At 36.2% G+C, this 22,401-nt stretch overlaps 1 protein-coding gene across 1 annotated transcript in view; it reads right to left on the bottom strand.

The window, feature by feature from the left end:
• Tnpo-SR (transportin 3) overlaps window positions 1–22,401 on the bottom strand; it is a 605,621-nt gene that overhangs the window by 546,839 nt on the left and 36,381 nt on the right. The window contains exon 3 of the mRNA XM_090405918.1: window positions 1,844–1,957. Coding sequence (XP_090262044.1) covers window positions 1,844–1,957 — 114 coding nt within the window. The remainder of the gene's footprint in view (window positions 1–1,843; window positions 1,958–22,401) is intronic.

The following is a 22,401-nucleotide window of genomic DNA, read 5'->3' as shown; positions in this document are numbered from 1 at the left end:
GAGAAGAGATTCATGTTGGAGATTCAGTGACAAGCCCTAAAGAAAACATTGATGGATTCTGTCAGAGAGGAATGTGTTGCAGTTGTCTGCAAGGATAGAAAATCACAACTCCATGGTGGAGACAGGAAGTTAAAGAGACTGTGAAGGAATAGAAGAATAAGCATATCGAAAGTTCCTGGTGAATAAGTCAACTTGTGCTCTTAGAGTATACAGAGACAAATGTAAGAAAGCTAAAACTACACTGTGTAAAACTAGCTAAACAAAATCATGTAAACTTGGGTAAGAACATAGAAAATAAATATCAGATAGATGGCAAAATATTCTGAAGGCTGTTGAAAAGCTCAAATGGAGAAAAAAATGCTGTAAAAGGAAACAGAAATGATAATGGTGACATGAAAATTGGAGAAAAAGATATCCTTGATGTATGGAGTAATTACTTCGAAAAATTTAAATGAAACAAGCAGTGACAGCACAATGATAAAAAACACTCAATGGGCATGCAATCAGGAATACGATACGGGGAATAAGATGATATTGCTAATGTTTTAGCAAAAATCTGCCTGAGCATATCAGCAATTGCTACTGGGTCCACAACTGAAAAACCATTATGCTCTAGAATGGAGAGTTGGTGGATGGTATATCTGTGAGAAGAGATAGTATATCTCTTCTTAGACTAACTCTTGCTCCTAGACTTTCCTGCCAATACACATCACATCACTTCTATAGTATTTTCAGCTTCTAAAATCTTGGCATTGTTGCTTTGCATTCAAAATATTACTTCTCTTCTGTCCAGTTGCTTCCTCTGTACAAATCTCAAATCTGCCAATCTTGGAATACTGCTCTAGTGGACCTAAGGCATATCTAAAAATTCTAAAAAAAATCTATCTAAAAAATGAGGTTCAGAAGAGAGTGGTTCAGATGACTGATGAATCCGCTCTCACAGACTCACTTCAGCCACAGGCTCATAGATTGTCAGTTTCCACAGTCTCTCTTCTACAGATATTTCCATAGGCACTCCAGCAGAATTAACATTCATTATGCCCCCATTTCTGCAAAACCTACAGGAATATGAAGAACAGCTTCCCAACAACCTTTTACAGTTAAACTGTGCTCAGTGAATTTGTCATCTTTTATTCCATCTATGTCTGTTCTGTGAAACAGCCTTCTCCATGAAGGCTTCCCATGAACTATCTCCAGCTCTTTAAGAAGGATATCAATATTATTTTGCTCTTGACACCAGCCTACACAGAATTTATTTGCTATAGGCCTTCATATAAGCCTTCCGCATTCTACAGACATGCTGACAGGTCTGTAGAATGCTCCTTACATGAGGATAGATTGAATATATGTAGATTGCAAAATCTAGTTGTAGTGATGAAAAGTGGAGACTTGATCATAGAAACTGACTTATAAGTTACTAAAGGAGTTATATAAGATTAACACAAAAAAAAAATTTTTAAATACATAATGAGTAGAGAGAGGGAGGGGAGGGGATCAACCCTGGAAGGTGTCTAAGAGTGTGGTTAGTAAAGGTGCACAGACTAGATTTTTTTGTTTGGAGAATAATGAATGACCAGAATAGATTGCAAGAGGTAATTGTAAGTGCCCTGACCTTAAATCATTTTAAAGAGAAGTATGATAGGTATTGAGTGAATAATGGTTAGTGTGGGTCTCCTGCGATGAGTCTTCCAACTTCATGGAGATCCTCCACTTAATATACATGATGTACACACAGACACACACACACACACTACATTCATAACTCAGGAATATGAAATCACTAAAGATGAAACAGGTAAATTAAATGAAAAAATATTCCTAAATTATATGCAAATATGCATACCTGTGTCACAATAACAGATGCTGCACCTTGTGTCACATGGCCAATATGATCTATTAAAGAATCTCTGAGAGAAACATGAGATTCAACTGGAAGCTCGTGGAATGCATACTGGATCTAAACAATAAATATGAAATAATTAATACTGCACCTTTTTTTTTTTTAAATTTATTTCATTCATCAACTCAACTGGTCTGATATTTCATATGTATATATGTTATGGACTAAATGATTAATACAGGCATTATTTATAATGACTGGCCATTATGAATAATGACAAACAAAATCAGACACTGTAATAAATTTCACATTGTTTATGATAATTTATCACACTGATGGGTCAATATGAATACTGCTATCATCTGGTCGGGCAAAGTGATAATGATGTCTTTATTCACAAGTGAATAAAGGTGCTACTGCTGTTGTGTAGCAGGCCATGAATAACAGCACTGCTTCCTCCAGTGCACATGCTGTATCAAAGGTCACTCACATTTTTACAAAATCAGTGTTTTTGACAATGATAGAAAAAGTGAGAGTCAAAAACCAAAATGACTTGGCCCATAACATATAAACGTCATATACGAGTATTGTAATATGCATATGGCAATTTGATTAAAAATTAAGTTCACACTGAAAAAATATTCATCAGATAAATGCATGATGTCCATATCACTACTGGCCATGGCAGCAGAAACCACATGGAAAAGAGAATTAAGTATGAAACATAAATACAAGGGAGATGATCGTAATTTAGGTTAGGAGTTTTTTTTTGTTGTTGTTTTTTTGAAATCAAATTGCCCAAAGGTAATGTAGCTTTATTCATAACGTCTGGTCAAATTCTTAATGAATAAAAATGTAGTTTTTTTTTTTTTTAAATCAAATTGCCCAAAGGGAAAGTAGTTTTATTTATTATGTCTGGTCATGAAAGTTTATTTTTTCACTTGGTTAGAGTATAATAAAATTAGTTTAATCCTTTATCCAAGTGTGAGCAAACAAAGTTTGCGCCTGAAGTATCTTCAGGACTAGGGTAAAGTGATACAACACCAGGGCAACTCGTTGCAAAGGTGGAGAAAGCTACCTGGCTCCCAGTGAAGAGACCTCAATAAAGGTCGAAACTAGTCTGGGTAGTGGCCCTTCCTTTAATGCATAACATTAGACATATCCGCAAGGAGATGTGTTTTGCATTATAGGAGATACTGAGTTAGGAGTGTTGGTAGCTTTCTCCACCTTTGCAACGAGTTGCCCTGGTGTTGTATCACTTTACTCTAGTCCTGAAGATACTTCAGGCGCAAACCCTGTTTGCTCACACTTGGATAAAGGATTAAACTAATTTTATTATACTCTAACCAAGTGAAAAAATAAACTTTCAACATCTTTCTCTAAATCCAGAGTAATTTATTAAAAAAAAGGGTGGCACACCATTTGGCAACTCCTATAGGTAGAGATGACCTGCTAATGCTTCTGCCTGGTATTTCCACTAGGGCCTGGCTCCCACTGAAGAGACCTCAATAAAGGTCGAAACTAGTCTGGGTAGTGGCCCTTCCTTTAATGCATAACATTAGACATATCCGCAAGGAGATGTGTTTTGCATTATAGGAGATACTGAGTTAGGAGTGTTGGTAGCTTTCTCCACCTTTGCAACGAGTTGCCCTGGTGTTGTATCACTTTACCCTAGTCCTGAAGATACTTCAGGCGCAAACCTTGTTTGCTCACACTTGGATAAAGGATTAAACTAATTTTATTATACTCTAACCAAGTGAAAAAATAAACTTTCAACATCTTTCTCTAAATCCAGAGTAATTTATAAAAAAAAGGGTGGCACACCATTTGGCAACTCCTATAGGTAGAGATGACCTGCTAATGCTTCTGCCTGGTATTTCCACTAGGGCCTGGCTCCCACTGAAGAGACCTCAATAAAGGTCGAAACTAGTCTGGGTAGTGGCCCTTCCTTTAATGCATAACATTAGACATATCCGCAAGGAGATGTGTTTTGCATTATAGGAGATACTGAGTTAGGAGTGTTGGTAGCTTTCTCCACCTTTGCAACGAGTTGCCCTGGTGTTGTATCACTTTACTCTAGTCCTGAAGATACTTCAGGCGCAAACCCTGTTTGCTCACACTTGGATAAAGGATTAAACTAATTTTATTATACTCTAACCAAGTGAAAAAATAAACTTTCAACATCTTTCTCTAAATCCAGAGTAATTTATTAAAAAAAAGGGTGGCACACCATTTGGCAACTCCTATAGGTAGAGATGACCTGCTAATGCTTCTGCTTGGTATTTCCACTAGGGCCTGGCTCCCGCTGAAGAGACCTCAATAAAGGTCGAAACTAGTCTGGGTAGTGGCCCTTCCTTTAATGCATAACATTAGACATATCCGCAAGGAGATGTGTTTTGCATTATAGGAGATACTGAGTTAGGAGTGTTGGTAGCTTTCTCCACCTTTGCAACGAGTTGCCCTGGTGTTGTATCACTTTACCCTAGTCCTGAAGATACTTCAGGCGCAAACCCTGTTTGCTCACACTTGGATAAAGGATTAAACTAATTTTATTATACTCTAACCAAGTGAAAAAATAAACTTTCAACATCTTTCTCTAAATCCAGAGTAATTTATTAAAAAAAAGGGTGGCACACCATTTGGCAACTCCTATAGGTAGAGATGACCTGCTAATGCTTCTGCCTGGTATTTCCACTAGGGCCTGGCTCCCACTGAAGAGACCTCAATAAAGGTCGAAACTAGTCTGGGTAGTGGCCCTTCCTTTAATGCATAACATTAGACATATCCGCAAGGAGATGTGTTTTGCATTATAGGAGATACTGAGTTAGGAGTGTTGGTAGCTTTCTCCACCTTTGCAACGAGTTGCCCTGGTGTTGTATCACTTTACTCTAGTCCTGAAGATACTTCAGGCGCAAACCCTGTTTGCTCACACTTGGATAAAGGATTAAACTAATTTTATTATACTCTAACCAAGTGAAAAAATAAACTTTCAACATCTTTCTCTAAATCCAGAGTAATTTATTAAAAAAAAGGGTGGCACACCATTTGGCAACTCCTATAGGTAGAGATGACCTGCTAATGCTTCTGCCTGGTATTTCCACTAGGGCCTGGCTCCCACTGAAGAGACCTCAATAAAGGTCGAAACTAGTCTGGGTAGTGGCCCTTCCTTTAATGCATAACATTAGACATATCCGCAAGGAGATGTGTTTTGCATTATAGGAGATACTGAGTTAGGAGTGTTGGTAGCTTTCTCCACCTTTGCAACGAGTTGCCCTGGTGTTGTATCACTTTACTCTAGTCCTGAAGATACTTCAGGCGCAAACCCTGTTTGCTCACACTTGGATAAAGGATTAAACTAATTTTATTATACTCTAACCAAGTGAAAAAATAAACTTTCAACATCTTTCTCTAAATCCAGAGTAATTTATTAAAAAAAAGGGTGGCACACCATTTGGCAACTCCTATAGGTAGAGATGACCTGCTAATGCTTCTGCCTGGTATTTCCACTAGGGCCTGGCTCCCACTGAAGAGACCTCAATAAAGGTCGAAACTAGTCTGGGTAGTGGCCCTTCCTTTAATGCATAACATTAGACATATCCGCAAGGAGATGTGTTTTGCATTATAGGAGATACTGAGTTAGGAGTGTTGGTAGCTTTCTCCACCTTTGCAACGAGTTGCCCTGGTGTTGTATCACTTTACCCTAGTCCTGAAGATACTTCAGGCGCAAACCTTGTTTGCTCACACTTGGATAAAGGATTAAACTAATTTTATTATACTCTAACCAAGTGAAAAAATAAACTTTCAACATCTTTCTCTAAATCCAGAGTAATTTATAAAAAAAAGGGTGGCACACCATTTGGCAACTCCTATAGGTAGAGATGACCTGCTAATGCTTCTGCCTGGTATTTCCACTAGGGCCTGGCTCCCACTGAAGAGACCTCAATAAAGGTCGAAACTAGTCTGGGTAGTGGCCCTTCCTTTAATGCATAACATTAGACATATCCGCAAGGAGATGTGTTTTGCATTATAGGAGATACTGAGTTAGGAGTGTTGGTAGCTTTCTCCACCTTTGCAACGAGTTGCCCTGGTGTTGTATCACTTTACTCTAGTCCTGAAGATACTTCAGGCGCAAACCCTGTTTGCTCACACTTGGATAAAGGATTAAACTAATTTTATTATACTCTAACCAAGTGAAAAAATAAAGTTTCAACATCTTTCTCTAAATCCAGAGTAATTTATTAAAAAAAAGGGTGGCACACCATTTGGCAACTCCTATAGGTAGAGATGACCTGCTAATGCTTCTGCCTGGTATTTCCACTAGGGCCTGGCTCCCACTGAAGAGACCTCAATAAAGGTCGAAACTAGTCTGGGTAGTGGCCCTTCCTTTAATGCATAACATTAGACATATCCGCAAGGAGATGTGTTTTGCATTATAGGAGATACTGAGTTAGGAGTGTTGGTAGCTTTCTCCACCTTTGCAACGAGTTGCCCTGGTGTTGTATCACTTTACCCTAGTCCTGAAGATACTTCAGGCGCAAACCTTGTTTGCTCACACTTGGATAAAGGATTAAACTAATTTTATTATATGTCTGGTCAATTTAATAAATTAATCAATATTTATCAGGTTGCATACCACTTCAGTCATTATTTATAACGGCCGGGCATTACGAATAAAGACCTATAAGTCACTTGGCCATTACATGTGCAATTGTTAGTAGAAATAAAACATTAACCATTTTGTGAAAGTACAATTACTTTTATTCATTCAACAACCACTATGCTAAGAGCATACATTTAAAATATGATTCACACAATTCAAATTAGCTTTTTCACTTCCTGGTATGCAACCTGAAGGGTTGCATACCAGGAATATAGAATATTGTAATAGTACTATATAATAAAATGTACATTACATTACATTATTATAAATAACAATGAACTTGATTTAAACGGTATTGAATCGAACACAGATTGATAAGAAAATAACTATTTATTAACTTAAAAGGCTAATATTTCGCAGGTATTATATCCAGCAACTTCAGAGCACACAACATTTGTTACAAATGCGAGACAACCACAATTCGGTGTAACAGTGGGGCTAGTATAAGTAATTGAAGCGTGCAACACAAGACTAAAGTCCTAATACAGAATCATCTATGTTGAGGGGAAAAAAAAAAAAAGTAGTCCTTGAAAGTTTTGAAAAAAATAAAATAAATAAATATTCATTTGGTCTCAGGATGACAGTCTCCCAAATCTTTGGTAGATTTATACAGCCATACTTGTTAAAGTTTAAAGTATGTTTTAAGGCTTCTGTTGATTCCAGGAATAACCTCTCTGACTTGTAGAGGCTTCTGTGCAGTACTTGTTTATTTTTACAATTGATCCTGGGGTATTCAAAGCATGGTCTGCCAGACCCGACTTGCCATAGCGAAAGTGCCAGATATATTTTTTGTGTTCACTGAGGCAGATGTCCACAGTTCTTCCTGTCTCTCAGTAGTAGGCTCGATGACATGAACAGGGCACTTCATAGACTCCTGGATGTGATAAAGGAGTGAATCTGAACGGATGAGAGTTGCCAATTTCACATAAGGTTTAAATACGGTGCCCGGTTGGTTTGTTAAGCACCCTAGATATCTTTTCAGATGTGCCTTTAATGGATGGGATGGTGATAGTTTTGTTGTAGTCTTCTGTGGTAGATATTGGGGGTAGGGGGGGAATTGTTTTTTATTTTTATTTTATTTTTATTTCAAAACTTCGGACTACTATTTTTTCAAAACTTTCAAAGACTACTATTTTTTCAAAACTTTGGACAACTTTTTTTTTTTTTTTTTTTTTTTTAAATTTAGATGGCACCTTATTAGGACTTCGCACACTGCAATTACTTATACTAGCCCCACTGTTACACCGGATTGTGGTTGTCTCGCATTTGTAACAAACTTTGTTTGTGTGCTCTGAAGATGCTGCATATAATACCAGCGAAATATTAGCTTTTAAGTTAATAAATAGTTATTTTGTTATCAATCTGTGTTCGCATCAATACCGTTAAATACAGATCTTTGTTATATTCCCATGATTTCTCAACTATCTGTCGTAAAGTGAAAATCTGATCCTGACAGCCTTATTCGGCCAAAATCCAGCTTGTTCTTCACCAAGCTTCTCTTCCACAATCCTTCTCAACAATTTCTCAAGTATACTTGCATATATCTTACCAGAACACTCAGTAGAGAGATACCTCTGTAATTCTCAGATTAAGTTTTATTTCCCTTTTTATATATGGGTACTATGAGAGCTCTACTCCAATCATCTGGAATTCGTCCCTCTGTCCAGGCATTCTGAACTATGCGGTGTTGCCACTGTAAGATTTTTATACCTCCATACTTGAGCATTTCTGGTAGAATATCATCTACTCCTATTGCCTTTCCACATTTCAAGCCTTTGATGGCTTTTTCTACTTCAAGTATGGATATGTATTCCTGACTGCATGCCTGGTCAGTGTTTTTTACCACTGTGCTGTCATCACTTCTGGTTTCATTTAGCAATTTTTCGAAGTAATTACTCCATACTTCAAGGATATCTTTTTCTCCTGTTTTCATGTCACCTTTATCATCTCTAATTCTTTTTGCAGCACTCTTTCATCCATTTCTGAGCTTCTTCGACAACCTCCACAATATCTTGCCACCTTCTTGATATTTATTTTCTATGTTCTTACCAAAGTCCTCCCATGACTTTGTTTAGCTAGTTTATTTTTTCTTGAATAATATTTGTGTATTTTAGTCTACAGTTCACATCTGAAAGCTGCTCAACTTTTATTCGCTTTAAAACTTTCTTACAAGTTCTTCTTTTCAATATGAAATTCAATTTTATCCTGCTGAAGACTAAATGGTGAGTGATCACTTCCAATTTCAAATCCTCTGTACACTCTGGTGTCCTGCACTAGGGAGAAAACATCACTATCAACAATAACATAGTCAATGAGACTTTTCTTATTCCTTGCCTCTTCTCTCCATGTGAATTAGTGCACATTTTTATGTTGGAACAAAATTAATGATGGAAAATCTCAAGTAAAAAGATTTTTTAATAGCGTAATTTTCACCTGTGCGTCACAGGCATCTTCAGTACATGTTAAGCTCAAATTAAACAATAACTGACAATTCCAAAAAATGCCACCTAAGTAGCCAGTGTAAGATAACTAAAAAGGTCAATAAAATTTCCTAAAAAAAAAATAAAATAAAATAAAATAAAATAAAACTATATATACAATAAAAAGTTAGGAAAGATTAGCTGATTTATAAAGTACTATCTCCTATAAAGGGGATAGATGTAAGCCATTGGATTTGTTTAAGTCAGGAGAATGAAGTAAAGTTTCACATGTTTCATTATAAAGGCATTCCATGAGGAACCGACTTTTGGGAAGGACTCTTGTCTTTCTCCAATGAACTCTATGTCTAGTGAAGATGGCATGTTCTGCAAGTCCGGACTTTTCAGGTTTAAAGTATTCAATATAAGAATGGAGTTCTTCTAGTCGAATAGAGGCAGATCTTCCAGTTTGTCTGAAATAAGATAATCCACAAGAGTAAGGAATCCAGTAGACACCTGGATAATTAAGATGTGGAAGTTTGTCCTTAGGAGAAGTGAGAAAGGTGGAGATTTTTCTGACCGGTCGAAAGGCAACAAAAATATTCAGTGGTTTTAAAACTTTTGCTATACGTTCACTAGTGTCGTGTACATAAGGGATAGGAATGAGGGTTATTTCTTCTGTATTTGAAGAGGAAGACATTAAAACTACTCAAAGCTCTTTTGATGAAGGAATTCTTGTATCCATTAGATAGAAAGGAAGAAATAATATATTGCAGTTCATTCTGTAAGAGATCGTCTGAAGAACAAAAGGAGATGGCCCGATGAACCAGTGTTTTAATAGTTCCTGCCTTTTGACTGGGATGGTGATGAGATTCAGCATGGATACAATGGCCAGTATGAGTCTTCTTTCTATAGACTGAGAAATGAAGGTTACCATCTGGTTGGCAAAGAATTAGAAGATCTAAAAAGGCTAACTGCTTATTTGATTCTATTTCAAGGGTAAACTGGACTCTTGGATGAAGTACATTGAACTTAGTGAGAAACTGTTGAAGTTCATCAGAAGAGCCATTCCAAATAGCAAAAATGTCATCGACATATCTGAACCAATGAGTAGGTCTGGGAGAAATGTTGTCAAAGAAACGTTTTTCAAAATGTTCCATAAAGAAGTTGGAGATAGCAGGAGAAAATTGAGTGCTGCAAAAGGAATTAGATATGATAAAGGTGACATGAAAACAGGAGAAAAAAGATATCCTTGAAGTATGGAGTAATTACTTCGAAAAATTGCTAAATGAAACAAGCAGTGATGACAGCACAGTGGTAAAAAACACTGACCAGGCATGCAGTCAGGAAGGGAAATAAAACTTAATGTGAGAATTACAGAGGTATCTCTCTACTGAGTGTTCCTGGTAAGATATATGCAAGTATACTTGAGAAATTGTTGAGAAGGATTGTGAAAGAGAAGCTTGGTGAAGAACAAGCTTGATTCAGGCCAAATAAGGCTGTCAGGATCAGATTTTCAATTTACGACAGATAGTTGAGAAATCATGGGAATATAACAAAGATCTGTATTTAATGATATTGATGCGAACACAGATTGATAAGAAAATAACTATTTATTAACTTAAAAGCTAATATTTCACTGGCATTATATCCAGCATCTTCAGAGCACACAAACAAAGTTTGTTACAAATGCGAGACAACCACAATCCGGTATAACAGTGGGGCTAGTATAAGTAATTGCAGCATGCAAAGTCCTAATAAGGCACCATCAAAGTTAAAAAAAAAAAAAAAAAAAGTGGTCTAAAGTTTTGAAAAATAGTAGTCCAAAGTTTTTAAAAAAAAATAAAATAAAATAAAAATATAAAAATCTACCCACCACCCAATATCTACCACAGAAGACTACAACAAAACTATCACCATCCCATACATTAAAGGCACATCTGAAAAGATATCTAGGGTGCTTAACAAACTAACTGCGCACCGTATTTAAACCTTATGTGAAATTGGCAACTCTCATCCATTCACCTAAGGACAGATTCACTCCTTTATCACATCCAGGAGTCTATGAAGTGCCCTGTTCATGTCATCGAGCCTACTACGGAGAGACAGGAAGAACTGCGGACATCTGCCTTAGTGAACACAAAAAATATATCCGGCACTTTCGCTATGGCAAGTCGGGTCTGGCAGACCATGCTTTGGATACCCCAGAATCAATTGTAAAAATACACAAGTACTGCACAGAAGCTTCTACAAGTGAGAAGTTGTTCCTGGAATCAACAGCCTTAAAACATACTTTAAACTTTAACAAGTATGGCTATATAAAACTACCAAAGATTTGGGAGACAGTCATCCTAAGATCAAAATTAATATTTATTTATTTTTATTATTTTTTTTTCAAAAAAGCCTTTTTTCGACCAGTTCCCAAGTTAGTCAATCTCTGGCATGGGCAAGCAGGTTTTTCCTCCCGGAAACTCGGGTTTTTCGTCCTGTAAACTCAAGAAAATCGACCGTAGAACCCACATTATTTCAGACATTAAATATATTGTGCTAGGGTTAGGGACCACGAGATGGCGGCACATTTGAGCCATCTCTCTTCACTGCATACCGCTTAATTAGTGATAGCGTTGGGCCATCTATCTCTGATTGGGTACCAGTGGAGATTAAACTGCCCACTCAGTCTCCAAAAGTTAGATAGGGCTAAATGTCCTCGCCTACTCCCGTATACGGGAATAAAAAAGCGTTAGCTGATTTTTGATTTTTTTTTCAAAATTTGGACTACTATTTTTCAAAACTTTCAAAGACTACTATTTGGACTACTGTTTTTTTTTTTTTTTTTTTTTTTAACTTAGATGGAGCCTTATTAGGACTTTAGTCTTGTGTTGCACGCTGCAATTACTTATACTAGCCCCACTGTTACACCGGATTGTGGTTATCTCACATTTGTAACAAACTTTGTTTGTGTACTCTGAAGATGCTGGATACAATACTAGCGAAATATTAGCTTTTCAGTTAATAAATAGTTATTTTCTTAACAATCAGTGTTCGCATCAATACCGTTAAAATCCAATTCAACATGTGCAACAAACACATAAGCCTTTCCAAGCGATCTGTATTTAAGTTTTGTAGATCTAGAAAAGGCATATGACACGGTGCAAAGAGAGAAGCTATTCAAAACACTACAGTTATATGGTGTCAATGGGGCATCGTATGAAGTAATATTTAGTCTTTATTTGAGTTTTAAGTCAGCAGTTAGAATTAAAGAAAGGTGGTTTAATGTTAAATCTGCTCTCAGACAAGGATTTACATTATCCCATCTGTTATTCATTATCTATATGGATCACATTATGAAGGAAAGTGGTATTAAACCTGATATCAAAATTGGAGATGTTAATCTCAGCTCTTTGCTTTATGCAGATGATGTTATACTTCTAAATAAATCCGCTACAAGTCTGCAAGATTCCCTGACTAAAGTGAATAACTGTTGTAATAGATATGGTATGAAGGTCAGCATTAAAAAGACAAAGACAATGAAAATAGGCAGAAACATTAAAATATCAACTGCATTATGAACGAAAAACCTACAGAACAAGTAAAACATTTCAGCTACTTAACCACGATTTTTAGTGAAGATGGTAAATTAAATATGGAAATAGACAACAGAATCAACAAAGCTGGTATGGTAGGAAGTCAACTGAATAAATTTATATGGAATAAGAGAGAAATTAGCCAAACGCTAAATTAACTGTATACAAGACAGTATTCAAGCCAATTTTAACTTATGGATCTGAGAGCTGGGTCAGAAGTTAACTTGACCAAAGACTAGAGTCTGCAGATATGATAGTCGTGAAAAAGATTAGGGGCATGAACAGATGGCACCAATGGCAATATCATATTAAAAACAAGGATATTTGGAAAGAGCTTGACGTTGTCAGCATCTAGGAATACGTTAGCAGAGCTAATCTCAGGTGGTATGGTCACTTAAACAGAATAGGAGAGGATAGATTAACAAAACAAGTGTTCATTGCCAGGTTGGCAGGAAAAAGACCCAGAGGAAGACCACGATATAGGTGGATTGATACAGTAAAAAGTGCCTTAGAAGATAGAAATATAAGATTTGATAATGTTGGAGTCTTGACAAGTAACAGATTAATTTGGAGAAAAATTGTATATAGGAAGTTAGTAATGATGTAATTTTTCATGTAGTACTATCATATCCTGTACACCCTTTTAGGGTATATATTAGGAATTTGATGATGACGACCATAGATCTCATAAACTGAAGCAAGGCAACATCAATGAAAAAGAAATAGAGAAAGTAGAAGTATTTGAGTAGTATCATGTCATCATACATAATCGGTAGTATTCCAATAAGACCAAAAAAGCCACAAAGCTAGTTCTTGTTAAAAACCTTAACAGCAGAACAGGCAATCAATTCTGAGCAATTAGAAATGTTTGAAAATATTTGAAGAGAAGTATGGAACTAACAATAATGCTAAGTACCTGCTTGATTTCTGCCCAGAACGTGGACTGGTCACATCAAATTATGCAAAAACATACATAGTATGAGTTGTAAACATTCAAGTCCTCGGAGAAATGATATTGCTATTTGGATAGTTCTAGAAAATCAGATCAGATCCAAAGAGGCCAGAGTATTTTATGAGAATTTGGCAAGTGATAAAGATTGCAAATGAATGCAATGGAATGGGAAAAAGTAATTTCAAACAAAAGATGCAAAATCTGGTCTGTGTATGTAGCACTACCTTTAGTCAAATAAAAAAGCTTAATGCCCTTATAGAAAAAATATCGATATGGGATGAAGATAAAAAGAAAACACTAAAGACCTCCTTCGGGCGCCCACCGAGACTATATGATCTTCCAAAAGTACATAAGCCAGGAATTCCATTAAGACCGGTTGTAGACTATATAGGTTGTCCCACTTACAAAATATCAAAATTTCTGACAAATTTACTCACTTCTTCAACTAGAAGAACTGCTACATATATAAAAAATTCTGTGGACTTCAGAAATAAAATTTCCGATCTGCATCTAGACGATTCGAAGATTATGATTAGTCTAGATGTTGTTACACTATTTACGAATGTTCCGTTGGCGGACAGCATAGAATTACTACACCAAGAAGACATTGTCAAATTATTTGAATTTGTAATAAAGTCTGGTTATTTTTCCTTCAAAAACCAGTTATACCAACAAATCGAAGGGACAGCAATGGGTAATCCAATATCTCCTGCTATTGCCAACTACTTCATGGAGCATTTCGAACAGCGTATCTTTGACATTATTACACCCAGACCTAACATTTGGTTCAGATATGTGGACAACATTTTTGCAATATGGAAGGGCACCTCAGAAGAACTACAACAGTTTCTCTCAAAAATTAATGCACTTCATCCAAGGATCCAGTTCACCCTAGAAGTAAAAGTAAATAAGCAGTTAGCCTTTCTAGACCTCGTGATTCTTTGCCAACCAGATGGTTATCTACAATTCACAGTCTATAGGAAAGAGACTCATACAGGCCAGTACATCCACGCTGAATCACATCACCATCCCAGCCAAAAGGCAGGTACTATAAAAATACTAGTTCATAGATCCAACTCCTTTTGTTCTTCAGAAGAACTTTTACACAGTATATTAATTCCTCCTTCATATCCAATGGCTATAAGAAGTCCTTCATAAAAAGAGCTTTAAGTAGTCGTGCTCCAGCATCCTCTTCAAGTACAGAAGAACCTACACGTATACCTATCCCCTATGTACACGGGGTTAGTGAACGCATAGCTAAGGTGCTAAAACCACTAAATATCTGTATGGCTTTTCACCCCATCAGAAAAATTTCCACATTCCTAATGTCTCCAAAGGACAAGCTCCCACATCTCAGCTATCCAGGTGTTTACCAGATTCCCTGCTCGTGTGGATTGCCATATTTCGGACAAACAGGAAGATCTGCTCAGGTCCGGTTAGAAGAACACCAGTCATACATCCAGTACCTTGAACCCGAACAGTCTGGAATTGCAGAACATACCATCAACACCAGACATAGAGTTAAGTGGAACAAGACAAAAGTCATTCACAAAAGTCAGTTCCGAATGGAACGGCTATACAAAGAAACATGTGAAACATTACTTCACTCCCCTAACTTAAACAGATCAAATGGTCTACGTCTTTCCCCCTTGTAGGAGATAGTACTTTATAAAGCAGCAAATCTTTCCTAACATGTAATTGTATACACATATATTTATTTTAAAAAAAATAATAAAATAAACAATTTTTTTTTTTTTTAAATTATTCTTCTTCTCTTCCATCTAAGACGGGCTGAGTCTTCTCTTGAGCAGGATCTTCCAGTCTTCTCTATTCCTTGCTGTTCGAAAAAGTTCCTTATATGTTCTGCATCCCGAGATGTTCTTTATTAATTTCAGCCAGGTAATTCTTGGTCTTCCGGGTCTTCTTTTTTCAGACCCGGAAGACCATTATTTTTGGAAAAGTATTGATTAGGACGTTAGGAAGTCTGTCTGCGTCCATGCGTACAGTGTGTCAAAACCATCTCAGCTGTTGTTTTCTAATTTTTTTATTCCATTATTGTCTTTTTATACAATAGTTCTTGTCTGACTGTGATGTTTGTTTACTTTTCTATCCAACTTGTTCTATTTATTTTTCTTAAGCATTTCATTTCATATGCCAGCAGTTTTTTCTCCTCTCTTTTTTTAACTGTCCACGCTTCTGCTTCATAGATGACTGTTGGTATTATTATTGCTTCATATAATTTGATTTTGGCTTGCTTAGATATCTTGTTTGTTTTCCATATTTTCTGTAATTTTCCCATGGTGGTCCATCCTATCGCTATTCTGTGTTTGATTGTTTTGAGTTCATCTATTGTTTCTGTTAGTTTTGATCCAAGGTATATGAAGTTGTCTACTTGTTCTCCATTTAGGGTGGCTGAGATGGTAGTTCCGTTCCTCCCTATTCTCATCACTTTTGTCTTTTGTATATTTATTGTCATGTCATATGTTTTACAGGTTTCATTTAGCTTGTTGATCAACTTTTGTAGTTCGTTTGGGGTTCTTGCAAGAAGGACAAGATCATCTGCATATTTGATATTATTTATGTTTAAACCGTTGACATTGATTCCAGGCTCATTGTCTATTGCCTTCTTTACAACTTCTTCTAGATATATGTTGAATAGGCATGGGGATAATGGGCATCCTTGCATTACTCCTTTTTGGATCTCTATGGGTTCTGTTGTGAGTGTGTCCTTTTTAATTATTGCATTTGTCTTAGAGTAATATTTTATCAGAAACTGTATTATATATTTGTCTATTGCTTTTTCTAGCAGAATTTTAATAAGGATTTCTCTGTTCATGTTATCGAAAGCTTGTTTAAAGTCCACAAAACAACAATATAGTTCTTATGATTTTCCCAGCTGAGCTCTGCTAGTTGGTGCAATGTGAAAATTTGGTCTATTGTTGAATAGTTTCCTCGGAAACCAGCTTGTTCTATGCCTATCATTTCTTCGTAGGTGTTTTTTAATCTATTTTGTATAATTCTTATGAATATTTTATAGGTGTGAGGGAGTAAATTGATTGGTGTGTAATTTCTGCAGTCTCATTTGTCTCCTTTCTTGTATATTGGGATGATCTTTCCAGTTCTCCAGTCATCTGGGATCTCTCCTGTTTGTAGTATTTTATTGAATAGGGTTGTTAAATATTCTATTGATATGCTGCCTCTATATGACCACAGTTCAGTAGGGATAGTATCAATGCCTGGTGCTTTATTGTTTTTCAACTGTTTTATTGCATATCTAACTTCTTCTTGTAAAATTTTTGGGTGATCATTATTTTCTTCTATTGTTGGCATTGCAGTTTTGTTTCCTTGGTGGAAGATAGTCTTAAAATGGTTTGACCAGATTTTTCTTATATATTCAATATTCCCGGTTTCAGTCATCTTGTTGTCTATCATTGTTACTGCTTTTGCTGAGAATTCCTTTGTAATTTCTCTTACAGTATCATGGAAGACTTTTAGGTTGTTTTGTTGGTATGCTTCTTGGCATTTCTTAGCTTTTTCTTCTAACCATTTTTCTTTGGCTTTTTTTTTTTGCATAGGTTAAAAATTTAATTTTTAGTGCTCTGTATTTTTCTCTATTCTCTGCATTGTTTTGTTCGTTTACAAGTATCTTGGCCTCTCTTTTCTCTTCTATGGTAGCTATGATTTCTTGGGTTATCCACTGTTTGTTTATTTTGGGTTTGGAACCTAGAGTTGTCTTTTGCAATTGATAGCACTGTTTCTTTTCCTTCTTCCCAGTATTTTCCGCTGTTCTGGAAGATGGAGGGTTTTAATTTCAAGTACATCTGTTCTAAAAATCGACTTCTGCTTGAGCTATCTTTTAGTTTTGATAAGTTGATGTTTTCTTCTTTTCTGATATTGTTATTCCTGTTGAATTTTATCTTCACTTTGGCAGTTAATATTTCATGGTCAGTGTCAAAATCAAAACTTCTTAATGCTCGTACATTATTTACTGATCTTTTCCATTGTTTGTTAATGATGATATAGTCTATGCAGTTCTCTATATTACCATCTGGGGATGTCCATGTATATTTATTATTAGGGCATTGATAGAACAATGTGTTTGTAATCATTATATCATTTGCTTTACAGAAGCGGAGTAATTGTTCTCCTCTATCGTTAAGCTCTCCGTATCCAAATTTCCCCATCACATCTTTTTTGTTTGCTGTGAACTGTCCTATTTTAGCATTAAAATCTCCCATCACTATCATGAGTTCTCCATTTTGGGGATTATCTATTTCCTGTTGTAGTTGTTCATAGAAATTTTCTATTTCTTCCTCTGAATGATTACTGTCTGGTGCATATATCTGGATTATTTTAATTGTTTGACCTTTTTCTTTTGCTTGAAGTTTGGCTGTGATTAATCTAGGAGACACTGGGTTTATTTCAATTACTGAGTGTGTAATTTTCTTTTCAATTTATAATGCAACTCCTTCTCTGTGTGTGTGTTATCGTTTCTTCCTGAGAAGTACAGTCTTCCTTCTGGTAAATCCATGAATCCATCTCTGCACCAATATGTCTCTGATAAACCTAAAATACTCCATTTCAGTCTTTTTAAATTTTCCTGGACTAATTGCAATATTCCAGGTCGGTATAGTGATCTTATGTTGAGGGTGGCTACATGTTTCACATCCTTGGTTGACCACATTGCTGATTTCTCACCTACTCTATGTGGTCTTTGAGTAGGCATGTCGGTTGTCCAATACACAGTAGCACTATCTCGGTTTGTAGACTTTCTCCTGCTCACGAAAGTTACTGGCATAATAATGTAGCCAGCATTCCATGCCTCTGCTACATCCTTTGGTCCACGGCTCTTTATTCTTTATTCAGAGCAACCCATTTGGGTTTCCCCCATCCGCCACCTGGGGGACGCACCTGGTAGGAGTGTGGTCTCCCCCAAGTTTTTAATTATTATAATTGAATAATTAAATAATTATTATTTAATAATTAAATAACTAAATTTAAATTCTTAAAAATAAATAAAATAAATAAATAAATAATAATCATCATCCTCATCATCATCATCATCATCAAATTCCTGCCATGTACCCTCAAGGGGTGTACAGGATATGACAGTAATACATGAAAAAATTACATCATTACTAACTTCCTATCTACAATTTTCCTCCAAATCAGTCTGTTACTTGTCAAGACTCCAACATTATCAGATCTTATATTTCTATCGTCTAAGGCACTTTGTACCGTATCAATCCACCTATATCTTGGTCTTCCTCTGGGTCGTTTTCCTGCCAACCTGGCAGAGAACACTTGTTTTGCTAATCTTTCCTCTCCCATTCTATTTAAGTGACCATACCAACTGAGATTAGCTCTGCTAACGCATTCCTGGATGCTGACAATGTCAAGTTCTTTCCTAATATCCTCATTTTTAATATGATATTGCCATTGATGCCATCTGTTCACGCCTCTAATCTTTCTCAGGACTCTCATATCTGCGGTCTCTAGTCTTTGGTCAAGTGTTTTACTTCTGACCCAGCTCTCAGATCCATAAGTTAAATTTGGTTTGAACACAGTCTTGTATACAGCTAATTTAGTGTTCCGACTAATTTCTTTCTTATTCCATATGAATTTATTCAATTGACTTCCCACGATACCAGCTTTGCTGATTCTGTTGTCTATTTCTATATTTAGTTTACCATCTTCAGTAAAAATTGTGCCTAAGTAGCTGAAATGTTTTACTTGTTCCACAGGTTCTCCATTCACAACACAGTTGACATTTTCAATGATTCTGCCTATTTTCATTGTCTTTGTCTTTTTATTGCTGACCTTCATACCATATCTATTACAACAGCTATTCAAGTTAGTCAGAGAATCTTGCAGACTTGTAGCAGATTTATTTACAAGTATAACATCATCCGCATAAAGCAAAGAGCTGACATTAACATCTCCAATTTTGATATCATGTTTAATACCACTTTCCTTCATAATGTGATCCATATAGATAATGAATAACAGAGGGGATAATGTACATCCTTGTCTCACACCAGATTTAACATTAAACCATCTTCCTGTACTTCCTTGAATTCTAACTGCTGACTCACAACTCAAATAAAGACTAAGTATTGCTTGATATAATGCCCCATTGACACCATATAACTGCAGCGTATTGAATAGCTTCTCTCTTGGCACCTTGTCATATGCCTTTTCCAAATCGACAAAACTTAAATACAGATCTTTGTTATATTCCCATGCTTTCTCGACTATTTGTCGTAAAGTGAAGATCTGATCCTGACAGCCTCTATTTGGCCTGAATCCAGCTTGTTCTTCACCAAGCTTTTCTTCCACAATTCTTCTCAACCGTTTCTCAAGTATACTTGCATAGATCTTGCCAGGAACACTCAGTAGGGAAATACCTCTGTAATTCTCACATTCAGTTTTATTTCCCTTTTTATATATGGGTACTATGAAAGCTCTACTCCAATCATCGGGAATTCGTCCCTCTGTCCAGGCTTTCTGAACTATGCAGTGCAGCCACTGTAAGACTCTTATACCACCATACTTCAACATTTCTGGTCGAATATCATCTACTCCTGCTGCCTTTCCACATTTCAAGCCTTTGATGGCTTTTTCTACTTCAAGTATGGATATGTATTCCTGACTGCATGCCTGGTCAGTGTTTTTTATCACTGTGCTGTCATCACTGCTTGTTTCATTTAGCAGTTTTTCAAAGTAATTACTCCATACTTCAAGGATATCTTTTTCTCCTGTTTTCATTTCACCTTTATCATCTCTAATTCCTTTTACAGCACTCTTTCCTCCATTCCTAAGCTTCTTCAACAACCTCCAGAATATTTTGCCACCTTCTTGATATTTATTTTCTATATTCTTGCCAAAGTCCTCCCATGACTTTTGTTTAGCTAGTTTTACACACTGTTTAGCTTTCTTACATTTGTCTCTGTATTCTGTAAGAGTAAAAGCTGACTTATTTGCCAGGAACTTTTGATATGCTTTCTTCTTTTCCTTCACTGCCTCTTTAACTTCCTGTGTCCACCAGGGAGTTCTGATTTTTTTATCTTTGCACACAACCTCACCACATGCCTCTCTGGCAGAATCAATCAATGTTTCCTTCAGAGTTTGCCACTGAATCTCCAAGGTTTGATTCCTGTTCTCAAACTCTTTCATTTTCTTTTCAATAATATTTCTATATTTTAGTCTACAGTTTACATCTGAGAGCTGCTCAACTTTTATTCGCTTTAAAACTTTCTTACATGTTATTCTTTTCAATATGAAATTCAATTTTATCCTGCTCAAGACTAAATAGTGATCACTTCCAATTTCAAATCCTCTGTACACTCTGGTGTCCTGCACCAGGGAGAAAACATCACTATCAACAATAACATAGTCAATGAGACTTTTCTTATTCCTAGCCTCTTCTCTCCATGTGAATTTGTGCACATTTTTATGTTGGAACATGGTGTTAGTAATAACCAGTCCATGTCCTGAGCAGAAATCCAACAGATATTTGCCATTATTATTAGCTTTGCTCTTTTCTCCAAATTTTCCCAAAATATTTTTCTATGTCTCACAATCATTTCCTACTCTACTATTTAGATCCCCAACAAGGACCAACTTTTCCTTTTTCATTGTGTCAGTTGCTTTTTCTAAAGCCTCAAAAAATTCCTCCACTTCTACCTTAGTAGAACCTTCTGTGGGACCATAGGCACAAATAAGTCTCATTGTACAGTTCCCCATTCTCATATTTGCCCACATGACTCTACTTGAGACTGACTGCCATTCAAGAAGATTAGCCTCGTATTTTGTGTTGAATACTATGGCTACTCCTTCTTTTCCTTGATTGTTATTGCCTGAATATAACATTTTGTATTTATTGCTCAGAAAGATCTCACCAGTTTTGGTCTTTTTTGTTTCAGTCACCCCTATTATGTCGATCTGGTACTTATCTAATTCCTCAGCTAGCTCCATTTCTTTGCCATTCAAGCTTCACGTTGCCATTCACGTTGATAGTACCGATCTTTAACTCTGGTGATGTTGAGTTGGGGTTTGTTTTCAGATTTGTTCCAGTAGCTGACTTTTCGCTGTTCGCCCTGGTTCCCTGGCGAAAACAACGGGGGCCTTGTTTAACCGGGCGACGCCCCAGCCGGCATGAAATTTTGTCATGTTGTACCATCATTTTTTATTATATAATAAATAATAATAATAATAATAATTAAATAAATTTAGGAAATTTAACCTTAGCTACTTAGGTGGCGCTTTGTGAATATAACAGTTATTGTTTAATTAGCCTTGTACCTGTACTGATGATGCCTGTGATACTCAGGTGAAAATTCTACGAATAAAGAATAAAATACGTGAGTTAATTCCGTTATTATAATAGTTAGTAATAATGACAGAAGGAATTATAACAGTTCAAGTAGATGAAGTGAGCTATGAAGATGTATTACCTTATGGTTAGGCTACAAATAAGGATGGGATGTGAAATGGCTTTGTTTTGTATCTTGCTTTTTTGGGGTGGGGAGGATATGATTTTATATTGTTTTCTGTGCAATTTTTTTTTGTCTGAAGTGATAACTTTTTCCCCCAATGACTTTCATGATTATGTTTCCATATTCCAATTTCTGTAGCTGTTACAGTCACTCATACTAAGCTTGTCTCCTGCAGTCATTCCAACAGAAGGCTTTATCATGACTTTTTTTTGCAAGGTGGTGGGGAAGACTGGTGTTACGCAGAAGATTAAGTAGTAGGGGTATAAGTGGTTTGAGAGTGAAAGACTCACAAACGAATCTTACACACAACACTCTGTCTCCTATCAGTAAAATAGCCTCAACGGTGTCATCTGCTATATTATATATATACTCCATACATACACATTCAGGCAAAGTAAAGTGGCAGTATGATTATTGGCTAACTGCTCAGGAGCCTCATGATGTGTTATC

Source organism: Typopeltis vanoorti, chromosome 16 (assembly GCF_054136105.1).
Source record: "Typopeltis vanoorti isolate ZY-2024b chromosome 16, IOZ_Tvanoo_1.0, whole genome shotgun sequence".
Classification (NCBI taxonomy): Eukaryota; Metazoa; Arthropoda; class Arachnida; order Uropygi; family Thelyphonidae; genus Typopeltis; species Typopeltis vanoorti.
This window is presented reverse-complemented; position numbering and strand designations above follow the sequence as displayed.